The 18,336-nt window shown below is 38.0% G+C and overlaps 1 protein-coding gene across 1 annotated transcript in view; it reads right to left on the bottom strand.

Moving 5' to 3' along the window:
* The window catches only part of VWA2 (von Willebrand factor A domain containing 2), a 38,772-nt gene that overhangs the window by 11,364 nt on the left and 9,072 nt on the right, over nt 1-18,336 (bottom strand). Inside the window, exons 2-7 of the mRNA XM_063307204.1 lie at nt 13,128-13,186; nt 10,409-10,483; nt 6,752-6,885; nt 5,863-5,972; nt 3,046-3,240; nt 2,278-2,411 (exon numbers count right to left, since the gene is read on the bottom strand). Coding sequence (XP_063163274.1) covers nt 2,278-2,411; nt 3,046-3,240; nt 5,863-5,972; nt 6,752-6,885; nt 10,409-10,483; nt 13,128-13,186 — 707 coding nt within the window. The remainder of the gene's footprint in view (nt 1-2,277; nt 2,412-3,045; nt 3,241-5,862; nt 5,973-6,751; nt 6,886-10,408; nt 10,484-13,127; nt 13,187-18,336) is intronic.

Raw genomic sequence — 18,336 nt, 5'->3', positions numbered from 1 at the left:
AACCATTTTGAGTTTTCCACAGTGGCTGTTGCTAGAGTTGGCTTTACCCAGTAAACCCACAGCAAGGGGGTAAAAAGTCTGTGGGCAGGAGGGAGGCATACTAGCAAGGACTAAGAGCTAAATCATTTTCCCAAAAGCTCCATCCAACTTACCGCCATCCCTAACCTACCCATACCCTCCTCTTTGTATTGGTTTATTACATCAATATGCCAAATTGGTGCCCACAATCACAAACCTGTTAACTAAGTGGATAAAGGTTTTGTTAGAACTGAAAAAGTTATGTATTTGTGTATTAGCTTTTTAAATGGGCCCCATAATTAAAAGTATTCTGGGCAGATTTTTAATTTGTAAATAGAACAGGAAAGATAGAAGAATAAAGTGTGTAAAAGCCACTAACCCAGCTTAATGCAAGCACTTAATATAATTAAACAAGAAAAAAAAAGAAAGTATAAAAATATCTGGGAAAAAACAAATGTCTTAGCTTGGTACTGAAAAGTTATCAGTGTGCTACCAGTATAATATATCATTACTGTTTTTTTCCTCTGCTTCCAAGTTCTTAAGAAATTTCCAGACAGATGCCTGCTGATGCTAAAATCAGAAGGAATTACTTAGCTATTTTATCTTATCTTCCTTAATGGCTTTTTTTTTCAGAAAGAAGAAAGTAAGAAGTGGTAGAAAAACCACTGGCTGCCATTTGCTTTCTAGAGTCAAATCAGGGCTGTTGTTCTTAATCTTTAACGCTTGAAAGAGCTTAGAGCCCTGTTATCTAACTAGATCTCAGTAGATCTAAGTATGAGGCTATGTATTGGGGATCTCAGTAGGAACCAAAATGCTTATTAAGATTTTCAGGAAAAGTCATTCTGAAAATATTTCTATTTGTAGAGACCCACTTGTTGGCTACACAGGAAGAAACTGCAACCAGTACCTATACTGCGAGCTGCATTGGGTACCAGTTTGCTTCCGGGTCCAATTCAAGGTGTTGGTTATCACCTTTAAAGCCCTACAGGGCATGGGTCCAGGTTACCTGAGGAACCACCTCACCCCCATCACATCGACCCATCCCACCCGGTCAGGCAGAGAGGGTATGCTACGGACCCTGTCCATGAGGGATTGCCAATTGGCAGGGTCTAGGAGGAGGGCCTTCTCTGCCATGGCACCTGCCCTGTGGAACACCTTACCCCTGGAGGTAAGACAGGCCCCCACTTTCCTGGCCTTCCGGGAGGGGTGAAGACATGGCTGTGTGACCTCACTAGGGATGGGAGGGGGGATAGCCAGTCTTGGGGGTGGCTGGTACTGTGATCATGCCAAGTACAAAACTATTGCCATCTTGAATTTTATATTTTATATCCAGTATTTTTATATTTTCATTGGTATTTATGTATATTTATATTGTATTGATTTTATATTGTACTGTTTTTACTGATTGTCACTTTATTATCTGTAAGCTACCCAGACTTGTCGTGTACGAGATCAGCGGCAGAGAAATTTGATAAACAAACAAACAAATAAATAAATGCTTTTTGCTTTTTAGTGGGATAGCAGTGCATACCTTTTAAAAATTAACTTTCTAAAATATTTGTAATTATTTTCAATACCTGAATCTTAGAGATGGAAAGGGTCAGTTAGGCCTCTGAGCTCAATCTTCAGCTTAATAAAGGAATCCAAATTAAAGCATCTGCCTTTGTTTTACTTAAACTTACCCAGTGACTTAAACATATCCAGTCAATTGGAGCCCACTTTGACTAATTGACTACAATGCTGAATTGCTTTTACTGATTTTTTTCCCTAACATTCAGTTGGAGTCTGCCTGCCTGTAACTTCGATCCATGTCCTGCACTCTAGAATGCCGTTTTAATTCAGAGTTCTTCTTTATCGTGCTATGTTGTTGTTTTAATCTTTCTTAGCTTTCAGAAAAGCCATACAAAATTTTTCCCCATCAAACAAAAAACTGTGGGAAGGTTGCAAAATACATGGTAACCTCATATGGAATCTGCTCTTAAAATTCTTTGAATGAATCCAGGTAATGACAATAGAAAACAACAGAAAACTCCCTTACCCCATAGACAATCCACCAATCCACCAAAGAGTCCTAAAAGCTAATCTTACAGTCGCCCAGAGTCTTGAATACATTAAATTAAATTATACAGAGACAACAGCTTCATGAAAAGATGGCACAATGAGAACGTAGCTCTTAATTGAGAAATGAAAAACAAAGCACAATAAAAACAGAAGGCAAGTAACACTTAATCTGGGTGCCTAAATTAAACTTTAAAATACCCGGAAATGCAGCATTGCAGATAGCAGATAGCGTAAGTGTGGTATAAAGCCCGTTGGAGGCATCTTCCGGGTCTTCTGCAAACAGTGTGTAGTGTTCCGCTGGCTCACTTGCTAGTGCATACAATTCTTCCCACCTGCACAGAAGCAAATTTACTACAATTAAAACTTTAAAAAACACATCATACATCCTCACACATATAAAGCTTCCTTATATAGAACTGAATCATTAATCCTGCTTGTTTTTTTTATAAAATGTCAAGACTCTTCATCAAACAGCATTGTCTTATAAATTGGTCATGATCCTTAGGCTACTTGTTTTTCCAGTGGGAAGCTTCATTTCACAGCTAACACCCATTCCTATTCTTTTTGGCTTTTCCTCTGACAATGCAGGGCATTGTTTGCTCTATCTCCAAGCCATTAATTAGAAACACATTTCAGTACACCATTCGATTTAGAATTGCTTCACTACACCAGAATGACTTTTACTAGTTTTCTAACCCTTCAGTTTAAAACTTGCCAGGATTTATCTGGAGAGGCCAGGGAATGAACCTGGAATCTTTGGTATGCAAAAGAAGTAACTGATGACTGAAAGCAACACTCACTAATAATTGCTCTTCTAAACTCTCAACTGCAGCAAGTTCCTACACAGTGGACCATCCTTCTCTTCTTCAAAGATGTGCATGTCAAATCTTCTGTCCACTGCAGGACTTCACTTCGATCTTTGGCTATTAAGTGGCAACAGCAATGGAACATCCCGTGTCAACTTACCTTGGGAAGTTGACTCCGATTGCGAACACTGCAATCCCTTTTTCTTTTAACTGGTTGGCTAAGGGTGACACATTGCTCTGAGATCTCCCATCAGTTAAGATTATAAGGATTTGGGGAACTGACGAATTCCTGCCTCCACGGAATCCTTGCTGAAGAAGGCATTTCAGAGCAAGGCCTGTTTCTGTTTGCCCACCTCTGAAGCAAGGAAAGCAAGCATTAGCAAAACTGCAGGCACTCATTTTTATTTTCTTAGCTTTCGACAAGCCCCCGCTGTGCTTTCCATCATGCAGATCCGTATTTAGGCATATGCATATGGATATGAATAATACAACATACTAGGATCTTTTGCAAGCACTGTATATTCATAGCAAATTGCGTCATGTGCTAGATCATAGCGACAAAATTAGCTTAAGAGTATCAACAAAAAATTAAACTTCTATTATGTCTTTTGACAGGCAAGTTTAAACAGTCCTAGTGAGTTGCTTATGATGCTGATATGAAAGTCAGAAAGCTAACTCTAACCCTGCATCTTAAGTTCCCACTGTTTGCTAATTCCAAGGGGGGATTTTCCTATTAATTCTGCTACAGCATATGATGGACCAGTCATGAATGTTGGTAGTTAGTCTCATCATCTTCCTTTTGCTCCTCCTACCATGTGTCTGTTCGTCATGCATCCTTTACAGAACGGTAATATACTGTATGGTGAATAAAGTGCAGGAGTGATTCCAACAAATGTGTATGAACTATCACATCTGAACTCTCAAATAATGTCACAGACAAAAGAGGTTATAAATAAAGGAACAGATGAGAGATCTCACCAATGTCACTTCTAAGAATATGATCAGAGCCTATGCAGTTTTTGTGGAAAAAAATGATAACACAGTGCTAGAGAATTACAAGAACTTTCTAGCATCTTTGGCCTTGCTTGGAGTCTGTGGGAAAATACTGTATATACATCCCCTTTTATAACCAAGTGTTCTTCCCCAGGGCACAGGAATGAACTCTGAATCTGGAATATGTTTCTTCATTTTGAAAAAAAATGAACGTAGTTCCCTCCACCTTTTATTTCCGGTGTATTCAGTATTTGATCACATTCTTGCTTTGTGGTGCCTAATGCTTTAATCTACATATTTCTCTCTGTACCAGCTTGTAATTCTTTGTGCTCTAAATTCCTGCCAGAATGGTCTTTAAACTTTTTTTTTTAACTTCCTCTTATTCTTTCCCTCTACTGTGTCACTTTCAAGTTCCATGTCAGGAATGCATCAACAAAGTTTCAGTAGCAGTCATGCCTTTCCTGGCCAGCTGCATTTTGTCAGTGGTCATTGTTTCCCACCTCCAAAAACCTAACGCCACTTAACAGTTGTGTTAAGAGTTGCATTCTGTGATAATATCTGTACTTTAAAACAGTCCTCCACAAACTGATGTATTTGAACTATAATTCTTAGAATTCTGGGAAGTTCAGCCCCAATCTACTTGGAGATCACCAGGGTGGGAAAAACTGCATTTTATCATTATTCAATCAGTAGCTGGATGGAGAATTCTACTTGTCAACTCAGCACATCTGGAGTTCGTCAGATTGGGAAGTTATCTTAGAATGTTATGCAAAAGGTTTGCTGATAGATGAAGGAGCTAAAATTCTTTCTAATACATTTATTAGAAACCACTTGAATTTTAAATTTATCAAGCTCTCAGGATACTTTTTTTTCCATCCTTGCATATTAAATATAACCATAGACAAGCTAATATGCATATACATTTGTGAGATGTTGTTAGCATGCCACTGGAAAACTGCCTGAGTTGTTGGTACCCACCATGTATATTGATGCACATAGTGAGCATCAGTGGCTCATATGGGCTCAGACAAAGAGAGAATAGGATAGAGTTGGATATAGTATATACACATATAATTTCAGTGCACTTTCTGGTGTTATCAATCTGAAAAACAGTCCTGTGGTTCAAATGTGGCAACATGACAGCAGCGTCTAGGCTAGAAATGTCTCCTTTTAATTTATGTAACACAATAAACAGAAACATGGGACATTATAGGAACCTGTAAAGAATGATGAGCTCATTGGATGATCTGGAGAAAGTTGTTAATTCAGGCCCATCAGAAAAATGGGAATATTTATGGCTAATGTGAAGTAGGATGGATAGTGGAGAGATTGTGTGGTATAGTGGTGAAAGTATTGGACTAGGACTACTAAGGACAGCCAGCTTCAGCCCTGGAAGCTAACTGGATGATTTTGGACCTGTTATTACCTTTATGCCCAATCTACCTTACAGAAAAAAGATTGGAAAAGAAAGCCCTAAACTTCTGGAAGAAAGGCAGCATGCAAATCTAATGGACCTTTTCAGTTACAATCTGTAGTGGATGGATTAGCTATGAAATACTAATTGGTTAAAATAATTTTCATCCTCATATTCTGATCCTAAATACATTCATCTTGTTTTGATAGAGCTTAGCTTGGAAGTCAGTAACTTTAAAACTCAATTGTTAGAGATTAGCACTACAAGCCAGGAATATTTAAAATTATACTCTTTGCCTTAAGAGATAGCTAATATAAGTAGATAGGAGAAATTATAGATTTATCAATCATTTGATACAAATTTGAAATGTTGAATAAATGTAGGGAGAACTCCATGCTGATACGAGATAGGGCATCATTCTGCTTTGGAAGAACTCTCCTTAAGCAGAGGCTGGATGACTATTCATCTACAGCTGTGGATTTCTCATATTACATGACCTTTGAGCTCACCCAAGGCAATTGTATGATTCAATGATCCAAAGTAAGAGTCCAAATACAAAATCTATCTTACCTGAACACAATCTTCTTGAGTTGGTCTTTTATTTCATGTTTGGTGAAGTAGGCATCCAGTGAGAATTCCAAGTGAGGAGTGTTGCTGAATTGTATTGCCCCCACTCTAACCTGAAAGGGTAAGATAAGTTCAGGTAGTCTCAATAAGAAATAAGCAATTTAAATCTCTTCCCCACTTTAGAATTTCCTTTGTTTCTGATACTTTCCTACATCCATAGATCATGCCTATGCTAAATACCATTCCTAGATTTTGTATGGCACAGAAGCTGGGCTGTAATAATAGGCAACTTCTTAGGTAGAGGGTGCATGCATGGGCAATTTAGTAGATACATGTTATATATTGGCCAGTCAAGGATCTCTTTGATCTATTTAATTTAGCTTAAAATTTTATTTGAAACAAATGTTATCTCAGGGTGACTTACCAAACAATTCATTCCTAATCTAAAAATGTTATGTAAAAATGGATGTTAATACAAACATGCATACAGTAATACAGTAATTTCAGATCAGGCTATTGGGGATGAAAGCCAATTGGTAAGCTAGGATATAACATTGGAATGATTGATTGATTGATTGATTGATTAAATAAATAAATGAGAGGAAATGTTTTATTAATATTATAATACATTTATATTAAAAGGCCACCCAGAAACTTCTGTAGGGTGGCCTTAACAAATCCAATAAAAATTAAAACTAAACTTTAATTTATGCCTCACCTACCTAAATGGAGAACAGTACAAAAATACCCCCCACCCCAGTACAAAACAGAGAAAGAACTAAGCATTTCAGAGACAGGACTGTTCTTTAAATTCCAGAATGGTTACCCACAGATCCCTAGGTTAGATTTTACTGCAGTGATAGTATTGTGTGGAATATATGAGTATACTTACCTTTTCTGGACTGATATCCAATGCATCACAAAGCTTGAGTGTCAGATATTTTGACCTTTCAAAACTTCCTTTGCCAATGCTGTAGGATCCATCTAACAGAAATAAGATATCAACTGGAGCAGAACAATTCATTACTGAAAAAAGACAGAGACATTTTGTCATAATCTATAGCAGTAACATTTTGAACATATTGCATTGTACTGGGGTTATGAAAGACGATTGGCAGAGAAAAATAAATTTGCAAACTGAAACCAGTGGTTACTATTGATCATTCTTTTATCATAAATAGCAAAAGAAAGTAGGGAGAATCTAGCCATAGCCCCATTTATTACCTAAAACAAAGTTATAATGATTCCAAATTATATATTCTCAACTGTCAGGTTAATCTAGTACATAGGTTTAAAAGACTACTTGCTAAGCATTATTATATGCCATTTCATAATTACCTTTAGCCAAGTGTTTTGGACCCCTGTTACCATCATCTGTTCCAGTAGGTGGTATAGGGTGGATATGCTCCAGGCCCCCCTCTGAGGCAGTATACTCTAATGGGACCTAGGAGACATGTCTTCTTCATTGTCATGCCTGTCCTTTGGAATAAGCTCCCCCAACCCCCAAGGTTTGGGTAGTCCTAACCAACCCTTACTAGCTCTTCATACAGCTATGAAGACCTGTCTTTTCCCCTATGCATTAGGCCAGGATGGCAACTGAGCCTGTCCTACTGGAAGAGAGAGTGTTTCTTATGGCCAGTCTGAGCTTTATGCATATGATTGTGGTTGGTTATTTATACTCTATACTGCTTTTTGTTCAATTTTGAATGTCTTTGATTTTTCTTGATGTATGCCAGCCAGAGTTATAAATTATGGCTTGGCGGCCTCACACATTTCTTAAACAAACAAATCCCAACTATCTCTCCTCTTATCACTCCTAACTACCTCAATCAGAAATCCTGGAAATGTTCGGGATCATCAGCCTGGGCTTCAATTTAACAAATCTCCCCAATATAGTATAATCCAGCCTCTCCCCCCCTACCCCCACCCCCACCCCAGCCTTTAGCTGATCTGGAGAGCACCAGGTAGAAAAAGACTAAACAATGTAGTTAAAAATAACTCCTGGACAGTCTGCAACTTTCAGGATGAAGCCCTAAAACAGTGATAAACAATTCAATACCTTCCAGATGGTTCCAAGTTCAGACCCATAGCAGAGCCCATGGAAGAGCCAGTTTGGTCTAGTGGTTAGGGTTCTGGGTTGGAAACCAGGAGACTGAGAGTTCTAGTCCCGCCTTAGGCATGAAAGCCGGCTGGGTGACCTTGGGCCAGTCACTCTCTCTCAGGCCAACAAACCTCACAGGGTTGTTGTCGTGGGGAAAATAGGAGGAGGAAGGGGTATTAGGTATGTTCACTGCCTTGAGTTGTTTATAAAAGTAATAAAGGTAGGATAAGAATAAATAAATAAATTGTGGAATCAGAGTTAAAGACATTTGAAAAGCCTATCCTAAAGGATATGGAGATTTTAATTTTTATATAATTCTTGTGGTTGAATGTACTACATTTTACTCTTCTAAATATTCACCCAGAGAATTGAACCATTCTGAGAACAGTGGATGGTAAAGCAGAAACAGCAGCCATCAATTGCTAACTAGACACAAGATATTATTCCTTTAGATGCCTAACGAGTTTTCCTTTATGTACACAATGTGATGGTATTCTTACATCACACCAAGTCATGGTTTACTAAGTAAAGCCACAACCACTTGAGTTACAACATCACTTTAAGCCATTAACTAGTTACAAACTAGAATGGATAGATGTATACAATACTCTTATCCAAAAACAAATCAAACCACATTAATATTTAACACAGTAGGTAGGCCTCCATACCCCCCTGCTTCAGCTTTTTAAAAGGCAAATATAATAGTTCTTGTAAATCCTTTCAGGATTTAAAACGTTTAAAGGTTATTTTAGCTACAGTTCTGACAGATCTGGTATTTATGAACATTAAGTTCTCTTGTTATACTACAATCCTCTTACAATCTTCAGATTAGATATCTGAGCTTGGTTGATACAAGCTTCCTACAAGCATCAGGTTTTCCTGAGACAATGTCCTCATATTACCTGAACATGGACAAACTTGCTTGCAAAATAATTGCTTGCTGCTGCAATGAGTTATGCCTCAAGATAGAAATTTCATGTTTTTTAAAAAGATGAATATAAAATTGTCCTTTTTACAGGGAGGGGTCTGTGAAAACGTGCAAAGCAGAAGTGTTCTTTGGAGAAATTGGTTTTTGTTATTGCAAAGACTCCATGCCCTTAACAGAAAGATTTTTTTCAAATCTTTTTTTATAACAATAAACTGCATAGATACATAGGGAATAGGAATATCAGTGGCTAAGGCAGGCTTCCTCAACCTGGTGCCTTCTTGGTTATGCTAAGTTATCATCATTTTAATCTTTGATTTCTTTGATTTATTCATATTTAGAAGGCACAGACAAAGAAAGCTACAACTGTGCTACAATAAAAGCTTCAGCTGGTCCAGAATGCAGCAGCATGCACAGTGTTAAGCACACTATGGTACACCCATGTAACACTGCTGCTATGTGAGTTTCATGGACTCCTAGTAGGCTGATGGGTGCAATTCAAGCTGCTGGTCGTCATCTTTAAACCCTATAGCACAGGATGAGGTTACTTGTGAAACCACCTGTTTCCAGTGGTTCCTATCTGTCCCACCAGATCTAGCAGAGTGGACATGATCTGGGTATTGTAAGCAAAAGAGTGTCACCCAGTGGGTCCCAGGAAGCAGGCCCTATGGAACAGCTTCTTCCCCTAAATACAGACAGCCCTACTTTATTGGCCATTCACAAGGCTATGAAGTCCTGACTCATCCCCCAGGCATTGAGGTCAGGATGTTAGTATGGGGGCTTTGCTATGGTTATATGTGATTGGTGGTTTTACTGACCCACAATGTAGTTTTATTTGGTTTCTTTTGGTTTAATGAATCCCTTGTTTTTATTTTGTTTGCTGCCCAGGTGTTCTTGACTAGATGGATGGTTATATAAATTGGATAAATAAATAAAATAAATAAACCAAAAAGTACTAACAGAAATAATCTCTTCTGCACAGCACATCATTATCCCTCCAGGACTCAAGAAACAAATTACTTTGTGATGTATGTATGTCTGCTGAAAAGTGAAACAAGTCTATGGACTGCATAAAACGTGAAACAGACATTTGTAAATGTAAAAATAAGCTCCTCATGCCCATGAAAAGGTGCATTAAATGTCCTAGAAATTTATGATTGATCACATTCTACTTACAACTATGTGTTGGAGCTGGACAACATTTTGGAGTGTTCGGTAATGTGAACTCAGCATTTGTCTGGAGCTCTTTAAAGTGGCTGCTTCTTTTCCTGTATCTGCTGCTTTAAGGAACTGATACAAGTGCTACACTTGTATCTCTGGAGGCACCTAGCACTTTTTTAGAACCAAATTGAAAGTGCTGCACAGCCCTACTATATATTTATGGACCAAAAGTAGGAAATTTAAAAATCAGTTGCAAAGGGGAAGAGATAACTGGGAATAACAGGAAAAAAGTAAGTATGTATAAATCTGCAATGGAAAGAATAGAATTATGAATAACTTCTGTATAGAAATGAAATACTTACACTGGCCAGCAGCTGAAATCTTTCCAATGATTTCTTGACTGACTTGTAGCTCTTGGATGCTCCATGATACAAATACTACAACATCAAATAATAGTTGAGACTGTCAACACTTATCAAAGTATTTCAAGGGAATCATGTTGACCACCCTTTTCAAATTACTGCCAGAAATCACCACATCAGTCTGAGGTTTGTACCTCTTTGGGACAAAATACTTCACTTTTTCTTTCTTTGAAATAGCCAAGCATTTAAAATATTAACACCCTTATTAACATGACTGAAAATTTCTTCTCCAAACTATAGTGAGACTAAAGACCTTGATTTTATTCTAGAAAGGAGAACACAGCTATAAAATAATGTAGGTTGTTACATAGCCTCAAAGTTAATCAGTAACAAGAAATAGAAATAAGAATTGAAAGATCTGATTTATCTGTATTATACCATTGATTATACTTAAGTCATTTCCTAGCAGTTATTATGTGTTTTTAACAATTTAAAGTTCTCTGTGTAGATGTTCTTGCATTATCTTACATTATTGCTTTTGCTGTGATATAATAGGAAGCAGAAAAACTGGTTTTATTGTCTTTAGTGAAATGAGAAAGAATGACTTGGATCTAAACTACTGTGGACCTGCACAGTTGCTGACACAGCATTTACACCAAGGATAGTATTTGTCTACTACCCTAATCTGAGAGCCAGTTTGGTGTAGTGGTTAAGGCAACAGGATAGAAACCAGGAGACTGAGAGTTCTACTCCCGCCTTAGGCTCAAAGCCAGCTGAGTGACCTTGGGTCAGTCACTCTCTCTCAGCCCTAGGAAAGAGGCAATGGCAAACCACTTTGGAAAAACTTTGCCAAGAAAACTGCAGGGACTTGTCCAGGCAGTCTCCGAGAATTGGACATGATTGAATGGATTAAAGAAAAAAAAGACTTATACCTAACATAACTCAGGATTTATGCATGGATTATTAAGTCACAGACCAATGAAAGAAAATCACATACAGATCAGATAATAAAATAAATGGAGACTCATTTAAAAAAAAGCATAAAACCACATTCAAAGTTAATGCTTCTTAACTGGAATTGCCACTGAACTGAATTTAGCTACTTTTATGGAGTAATCAGTGAACCAATCCGCTAATAAAAAAATGCACTACCTCCACTTCACACCAGGCACTTATTAAGGAGAGGAGTTTTCTGACAGGTAAAGGTTGTCATGAGTAAGGATGGTGAGCAGGGGGCTCCCATCCAGACTGTTAAGCACATGCGTAGCACTGAGGAATTAGGTAGCCATTCAAGGAGACACAGATCGGAACCGCCTTAACCTTTGGGGTTTATATGGCTGAGTTTTCCCACGCTTCGTCAGTTTGTTAGGATTCCTGTTATGTACAAGCAATAAAACATTAGAGACCAGTTCCTTGTCTCAGTGTGTTTCCTGGCAGTTAGGACAAAGGTAAAGGTAAAGGTAAAGGTAAAGGTAAAGGTAAAGGTAAAGGTTTCCCTTGACATTAAGTCCAGTCGTGTCCGACTCTAGGGGGCAGTGCTCATTCCGTTTCAAAGCCGAAGAGCCAGCGTTTGTCCGTAGACACTTCCGCAGTCATGTGGCCGGCATGACTAAACGGAACACTGTTACCTGCCCACCGAAGCGGTACCTATTAATCTACTTACATTTGCATGTTTTCAAACTGCTAGGTTGGCAGGAGTTGGGACTAGCAACGGGAGCTCACCCTGTCACATGGATTTGAACCGCCGACCTTCCGATTGGCAAGCTCAGCAGCTCAGCGGTTTAACCCGCAGCGCCACCACGTCCCTTTTTTTTTTTTCTGACCAACAGCTAGAGAAAAAGGATAGTCCAGCAACACATGGGCAACTTTTTCCATGGTTTCATCCAAACATGACGTAAATATTCTGTGTTACCATACATTCCCTCCAACACCACAGAAGATAACAAGTCACACCTCACCGGGGTGAAGACTCTTCTTCGAGGAACAGATAAGATGTAAATAAATATTTAGGTGTGAAAAATGGTCTGTAAATTAGGACTCTGTTGTGATGGTTCAAGGCCTTAAGCCTATCACTCTGTAGGTTCAGATCAAAGCCAGCTGGGTAACCTTGGGCCAGTCACTCTCTCTCTGCCCAACTTACCTCACAGGGTTGTTATTGTGGGGAAAATAGGAGGAGGAAGGAGTATTAGGTATGTTCCCCGCCTTGAGTTACTTATAAAAATAATAAAGGTGAGATAAAAACATCTCTTTTTAACATGCAACAAAGCACACAGTACATGGCGTATTTAAAAAAAAAATTTGATTGCACTCAGTATGCTTATGTCATAAATGGAAAATTAATGACACCCAAACTGAACAGCCTAAGGTTTTAAATACCTGGGAATCTACTCCCAGTCTTCTATATTGTGGAGAACCTCATACAATTTCAGTTCATACCTGAAAGCTTTGAATACTGTAATGAATTTTGCAAGAAATAATAGCCATATTTTTTTTCCATTGCCACCATGCTATTTAGAGCAACAATGCTGATCCTCCTGCTATACTACAACATAGTACATACTTGGATGCACATTTATAAGGAATTGAAATATCCAGATTTGTTCTCTGTAGATGCAGTCCTTCCTTTCATACCCTGCCATAAACAGATATTTTTTTGGCACACTACACAACACACTAACATTTCATTCACTGCTATCTAAAAGTAAATTTTAAAAATTACCTTGGGAAAACAGGAAAATGCAAACTGACTCAAATTGTATGAGGTTCATGATGACAGTACTGAAAAGAGAAAAAGTATGTGTTACTATAAGTACTAAACACTTTTTTGACTATGGTTTTTGTTTCTTACAGTTTATCATCAGATCAAATCAAATCATTATTACAGTCACAGACCAGCATAAGGAGGGTAGGGTAGTTTAACATCAATTTGATGAAGGATTTAAGCCTTACATTCAAAATGAAATTTTAGCATCATTCCATCAAGAACAGAAGCTTTTAAACACAACAAAATAAGATAGGAGAATGCTAAAAATAAATGGAATATTTTCAGTGGGTGATTTTGTGAGGAGATTTTATAACAGGAAGCAAAAAGTAGTTATGTGAAAATATTACAGAGAGTGATCCTGATGGTGGATTGATGATCAAAGAAACATTAATGCCAATTCTGCAAGTGATAAATGTCCTGGCAGTACAGAAAGGCACATGGGGTTGGTTGGTGAGAAGGTACAGTATGTGGGAGGAGTTTTTGGAGTAGACAGAGAAAAGATGGTTGTTTGGGTGATTTGACACTTCCAGTTGCACCTGCCAACTACAGGTAAAATAAAGTATTTGAGAAGTAGAGATATTCCTCACAACCACATTAATGTTTTTTACTCCTATCTTTGAGTTGGGTGGGCCTAAATTATGCTATCCCACAGCCTACCTGTACTCCACGTCAGCAACAAGATCGGGAAGAGTTGCTGTCATCACACAATGTAATGTGGGATAGTTGGCCACCCTTTTCTCTCACACATAGCATCACCTACCAGAAGGAAAACCAACTCCCAATTGCTCTATTGAATTTATTTATTTAAAATTTATTTAAAATTTATTTATTAAATTTATACGCCAATCTCACCATATAAGTGACTCTAAGTGGCTTACAGATAAAAATATGAGCAGGCTGTGGTTGGAGGACTCTGGTGTCCCCTCCCAGAGCAGTCAGCCATTTTTAATTTTTTTATTTCATTTACTTATTTATTTATTTGCCATAAGACTATCAATCTCCTTTGAGTTCAATAGCTTATGGTTTGGGGAGAATGAACCAAAAACTAAGCTACCACATGGGTTAAATCAAGAAGGAACTATGTAGCTCTCTGTTCCAGCTCAGAGGCTGATTCAGGAAAGACTTGAAGTTATTAGTCATCTTGATGGAAAGATCTCTGTCAAGCCCAGGCATTTCTACAGGCAGTATTTCCTGGCTGGAGAGGTTTTGTAAAAGTTGGTTTTGTAGAAGTTCAAGTCATGGAAATATTAATCTCTCATTCTCTGCGAAAACTGAGAGGCTGACATGGGAAACTATGGGGAAAGTATTTCCATGACCATATTGTCAAGCCCTGTAACAGTAACCAAAATTGCTAGATTTTCATAAAGTCTCATTCACCAAGTTTATTGTAAGGAAAAAGATGATAGTTAATAAAATCTTCAAAACTTTAGCTTCCCTTTTATCAGCAAGTGTGTAAGGTGAGTCCTCTTTGATACCTTGATTCTTTAACTGTCTTTTGATTTAAGAGGGAGATGGCTAGCCATTTATGAAATAAGAACAGAATCATCATTTATTATTGTTCTGCATGTTTTGCAAATGTCCATTATTGTTCCCAGGCTCAGAGAATTCCATTACAACATATATTCAAAACTTTCAATCTTATACCTAACCTTTTACTGCTGTTGTACTCAAATTCCACTGCTATCACACACAAATGAACCTGGAAGGGGTTTCTATTTAAATATACCTGAAATGTAATATTTAAGTGCATTTAACTGAATAGACAACAACTTACTAAGGAATTGATAGACCTGCCTTTAAAACAATCTCTTGATAGAGTGTTGCATCTCAAAAGGGGGAAAATTTAGCCACATATCTGGATTGTCACGTAGCCAACAAAGAAAAGTAATAGTGTTCCAGTGCCTGGTAAGTGGATGAAGGAACAGGCATGTCCACAGCAGACTGCCAAGCCAACTGGTGCTGAATAGACCACTGTCTCTAACCACATCAACCCTAGGATTGTCACCTTAGAAGTTCTCCATGTGGAGTTTTGGGTCAGAAGAAGAAGGAAAACACCATTCCAAACCAGGCCAAGGAAAGAAAACTCTAGGATGCCTCAACAAGCTCGGAAGAGATGGAGGCAAGATTATGAGGACGTATCTGTTGGAAAGGGTTATTAGTAAGGCATCTTTGGACTGTGACAAGCAGGATGAATCTTATCATTCATATTACTGGAACAGTTAAGCCCCTGTCCTCAGATGTACTGGAATGCAGATTTAATCATCCTAATAGCCATAAAGGCTCAAGATCATGAGGTTTATAGTCTACCATACTGGGGGGGGGGGGGCAGGTACCAGATTAGGGAAGAGGGATATATTCCAGTCTAATTTAGAGTTTATAGGAACTATCTATTAAGCATTCTGTTTGCATTGCATCATTAATTGCTTTGGGATTGTTTAATTGAGAAGGAATATAAAAATGTTATGAATAAATAAATAATCAATCAAACTACATGCATTTGTCTCAGGGGTATTAAGAGATACTTTCTCTTCTTCCCACAATAGGACGGAAAAAGTACTGACATTGGCTCCATAACTCACCATACAAAAAGCAGTGAGCAGCTGTTCCCCTCTGGAAAGTTCTGCTGTGATGTTTGTTTATTTATTTATTCACTTTGTATAGCCACCCATCTCAAACCAGTGACTCTGGGTGGTGAAAAGACCCAATCTCTAGAGTACACAACAATTGTCTAAAGTGGGGAGCCATACACACAAAGATTTCCATGTAAGAAAGAACCCTGATAGTGCGTGGAAACATTTATGCGTATAGCTCTATGCACAAAGACTCCCTGTCAGAGACAACAGCACTGTATTCATGGAGACACGACCTCAGCACTGTCATACCATGGCTTTACAATGCTGTTCCTGCTTCTTGTGGTATCAGATGTTATCTCCTTTGCGACATCTTTGTAATGCTACTGTCTCCCTTTTTAAGAGGTACAGGTAGGTCATGATTAAATCTGTGATAGACAGCTGGCAAACAGATAACAGGAGAGCCAGATTTTCTTATTGTTTATTTATTCATATTTGCATGCCATCTACTCATACAGCTCTCAGTGGCCACTAATTTGATTAATTTTAAAAAACTGATACATGCTTCCCAATTTATTGCTCATCAGTTTGACAGAATGTACAATTTGCAGGAAATGTCCTTGGCAGCATCTGGACAGTACTGTGGCCCAATGATCCGTTGTTGAGCTAACGATGGGAATCATTAACAAAATCCTGAATTTTTTAACCCCATGAAAGCAAGGCATTTGGAAAGATCCATTAACAATTATTTAATTGGCAGATCTCTGACTTCAGTGCAGAATGTGTGTGGGAATAGCACATATGCTATAGCATACGGCCTGAAATTTTACCAGAGATAAAAAGCAATAGGTGGCCTTTTGGTACATATTATACAGCCTGAGAATAATTTTCTTATTATAGGTCATGTATTATTACTTTTTAAATATATAAGTAACTTATAAAGCTGTTTGTTCTGCTCTAAATAGCAGTGACATTTTCTAATAAACACACCTTTATCTAGCTGGCAAGCACCCAAGTTTACTCTAGCAAAAACTTTCCATTTTCATTTAAATCGTGCATGGAAACTATTATCTTGTGACCAAGACGTAAGAATGCTATGATTCAGAGGTTAACTTTGATGCATAGTTTGGAACCATGTGTTATGCCATTTGTAACACCAGTATTATAAATATCCATTCATAAATATTCATCACCAATATTCAGAGCTTCATTTTTGCTTACCAGATTTCAAGTGTAGCACCTTGTAGCAAGCTTTAGTCATCCAACCTGAGTTGGAACATATCAGTTTCTATGAATGGACATCTCTTGAAGACAACAGACCAGTTTCAAATGCAGACACTCCTACTACACAGAAATAATAGCTATAAATATAGATAAAAAGAAGTGAAGCTTGAAGTAAATGAAGCGATGGCAGCTAGCAGATGTGGGCTTGGTCAAAGAGTTACTATTAAATCAGAAGTGTTATTTTTTTAGTGATTGGGGGCATCAGTTAATTTTTTGGCAGGGTCAGAGGTGCAGTGATCAGGACAAGGATACAGAATGGGAAGGGCCACATTTTGTGGGGGGGGGGAGGTAGGATATTGTGGAGATAATTCTATAGTGTTGTTTCTGTTTTTTTAAACTGTATTAACCCTACCATAGGGCTTCATTTTCATGTATTTAATGCATACCTCCAAATTGCCACAAAAAGGGTCTCAGGCACCACATATGATCCCAAGATGCCTGATTAGCCCATAACTAGGACATATGTTATTCTTAAGTTCCTTAAAAAAACTAGGTTCAGATGTAAAATAAATAAGTAATATCAAAGTTATACCAGTGTAAGTGGAAACTATGATACTATATTGTAGCTAGGCATACCTATTATTTGGCCTCTAGATCTGTTCTAGAAATCACTGGGATGCCCTAAATCCCAACATAGAATATGAACCAAGATGGATTTTCTTTCTACCCACAGATGTATTGTTAAGGGAACAATTCTCTTTGAAAGGCACTATCTGTTCTCCCTACCAATTACCATACCCAATCACTCTGCAGAAAAAATGTGCAGATTTACACAGGACATTGGCTGTTGTGAGTGAGCCTGCATGTCATGCTACAGACTTACAGTGCACCTCCTGTGAGTTAGTGATAGCTCTTTGTCATGCATACAGAGCCAGAACCCCCAGCATTTCCCTCTACTAGATACAGAAAAGGTTTGGTCTTTTTAAAGCGAGCAGAGAAGTCTGTGGAAGAGAAGCTGTTGTATTACCATGATCTGGGCAGCTCTGTAATTGTTGACGATGACTATCTGGATTCTAATACTTAAAGTTAAAACAGATTTTTTTAGCTTTTATTTTTTTAAAAAAAATAAAGTTTGATTTTGTTTATCTCTTAAGATTAGTTTATCTCCCACCAGAGGAAGGGAGGGCTGAATCACACCTATACATGGTCATATATGGTCAGAAGGTGGCACCACAGACATTTTGTTTTAATATTTACAGTTTGAACTTTTAATTATTACCCGAAAGATAGCACAGGGTATGAGAACCCTATCTCACCAACACCAGGTAAGAATATGGATGCTTTGAGTCACCCCAAGGAAGATAGATGGT

The sequence above is a fragment of the Candoia aspera genome, chromosome 6, assembly GCF_035149785.1.
Source record: "Candoia aspera isolate rCanAsp1 chromosome 6, rCanAsp1.hap2, whole genome shotgun sequence".
NCBI lineage: Eukaryota > Metazoa > Chordata > Lepidosauria > Squamata > Boidae > Candoia > Candoia aspera.
The sequence above is the reverse complement of the archived record's forward strand: the minus strand, read 5'-3'. Positions and strand labels throughout refer to the sequence as shown.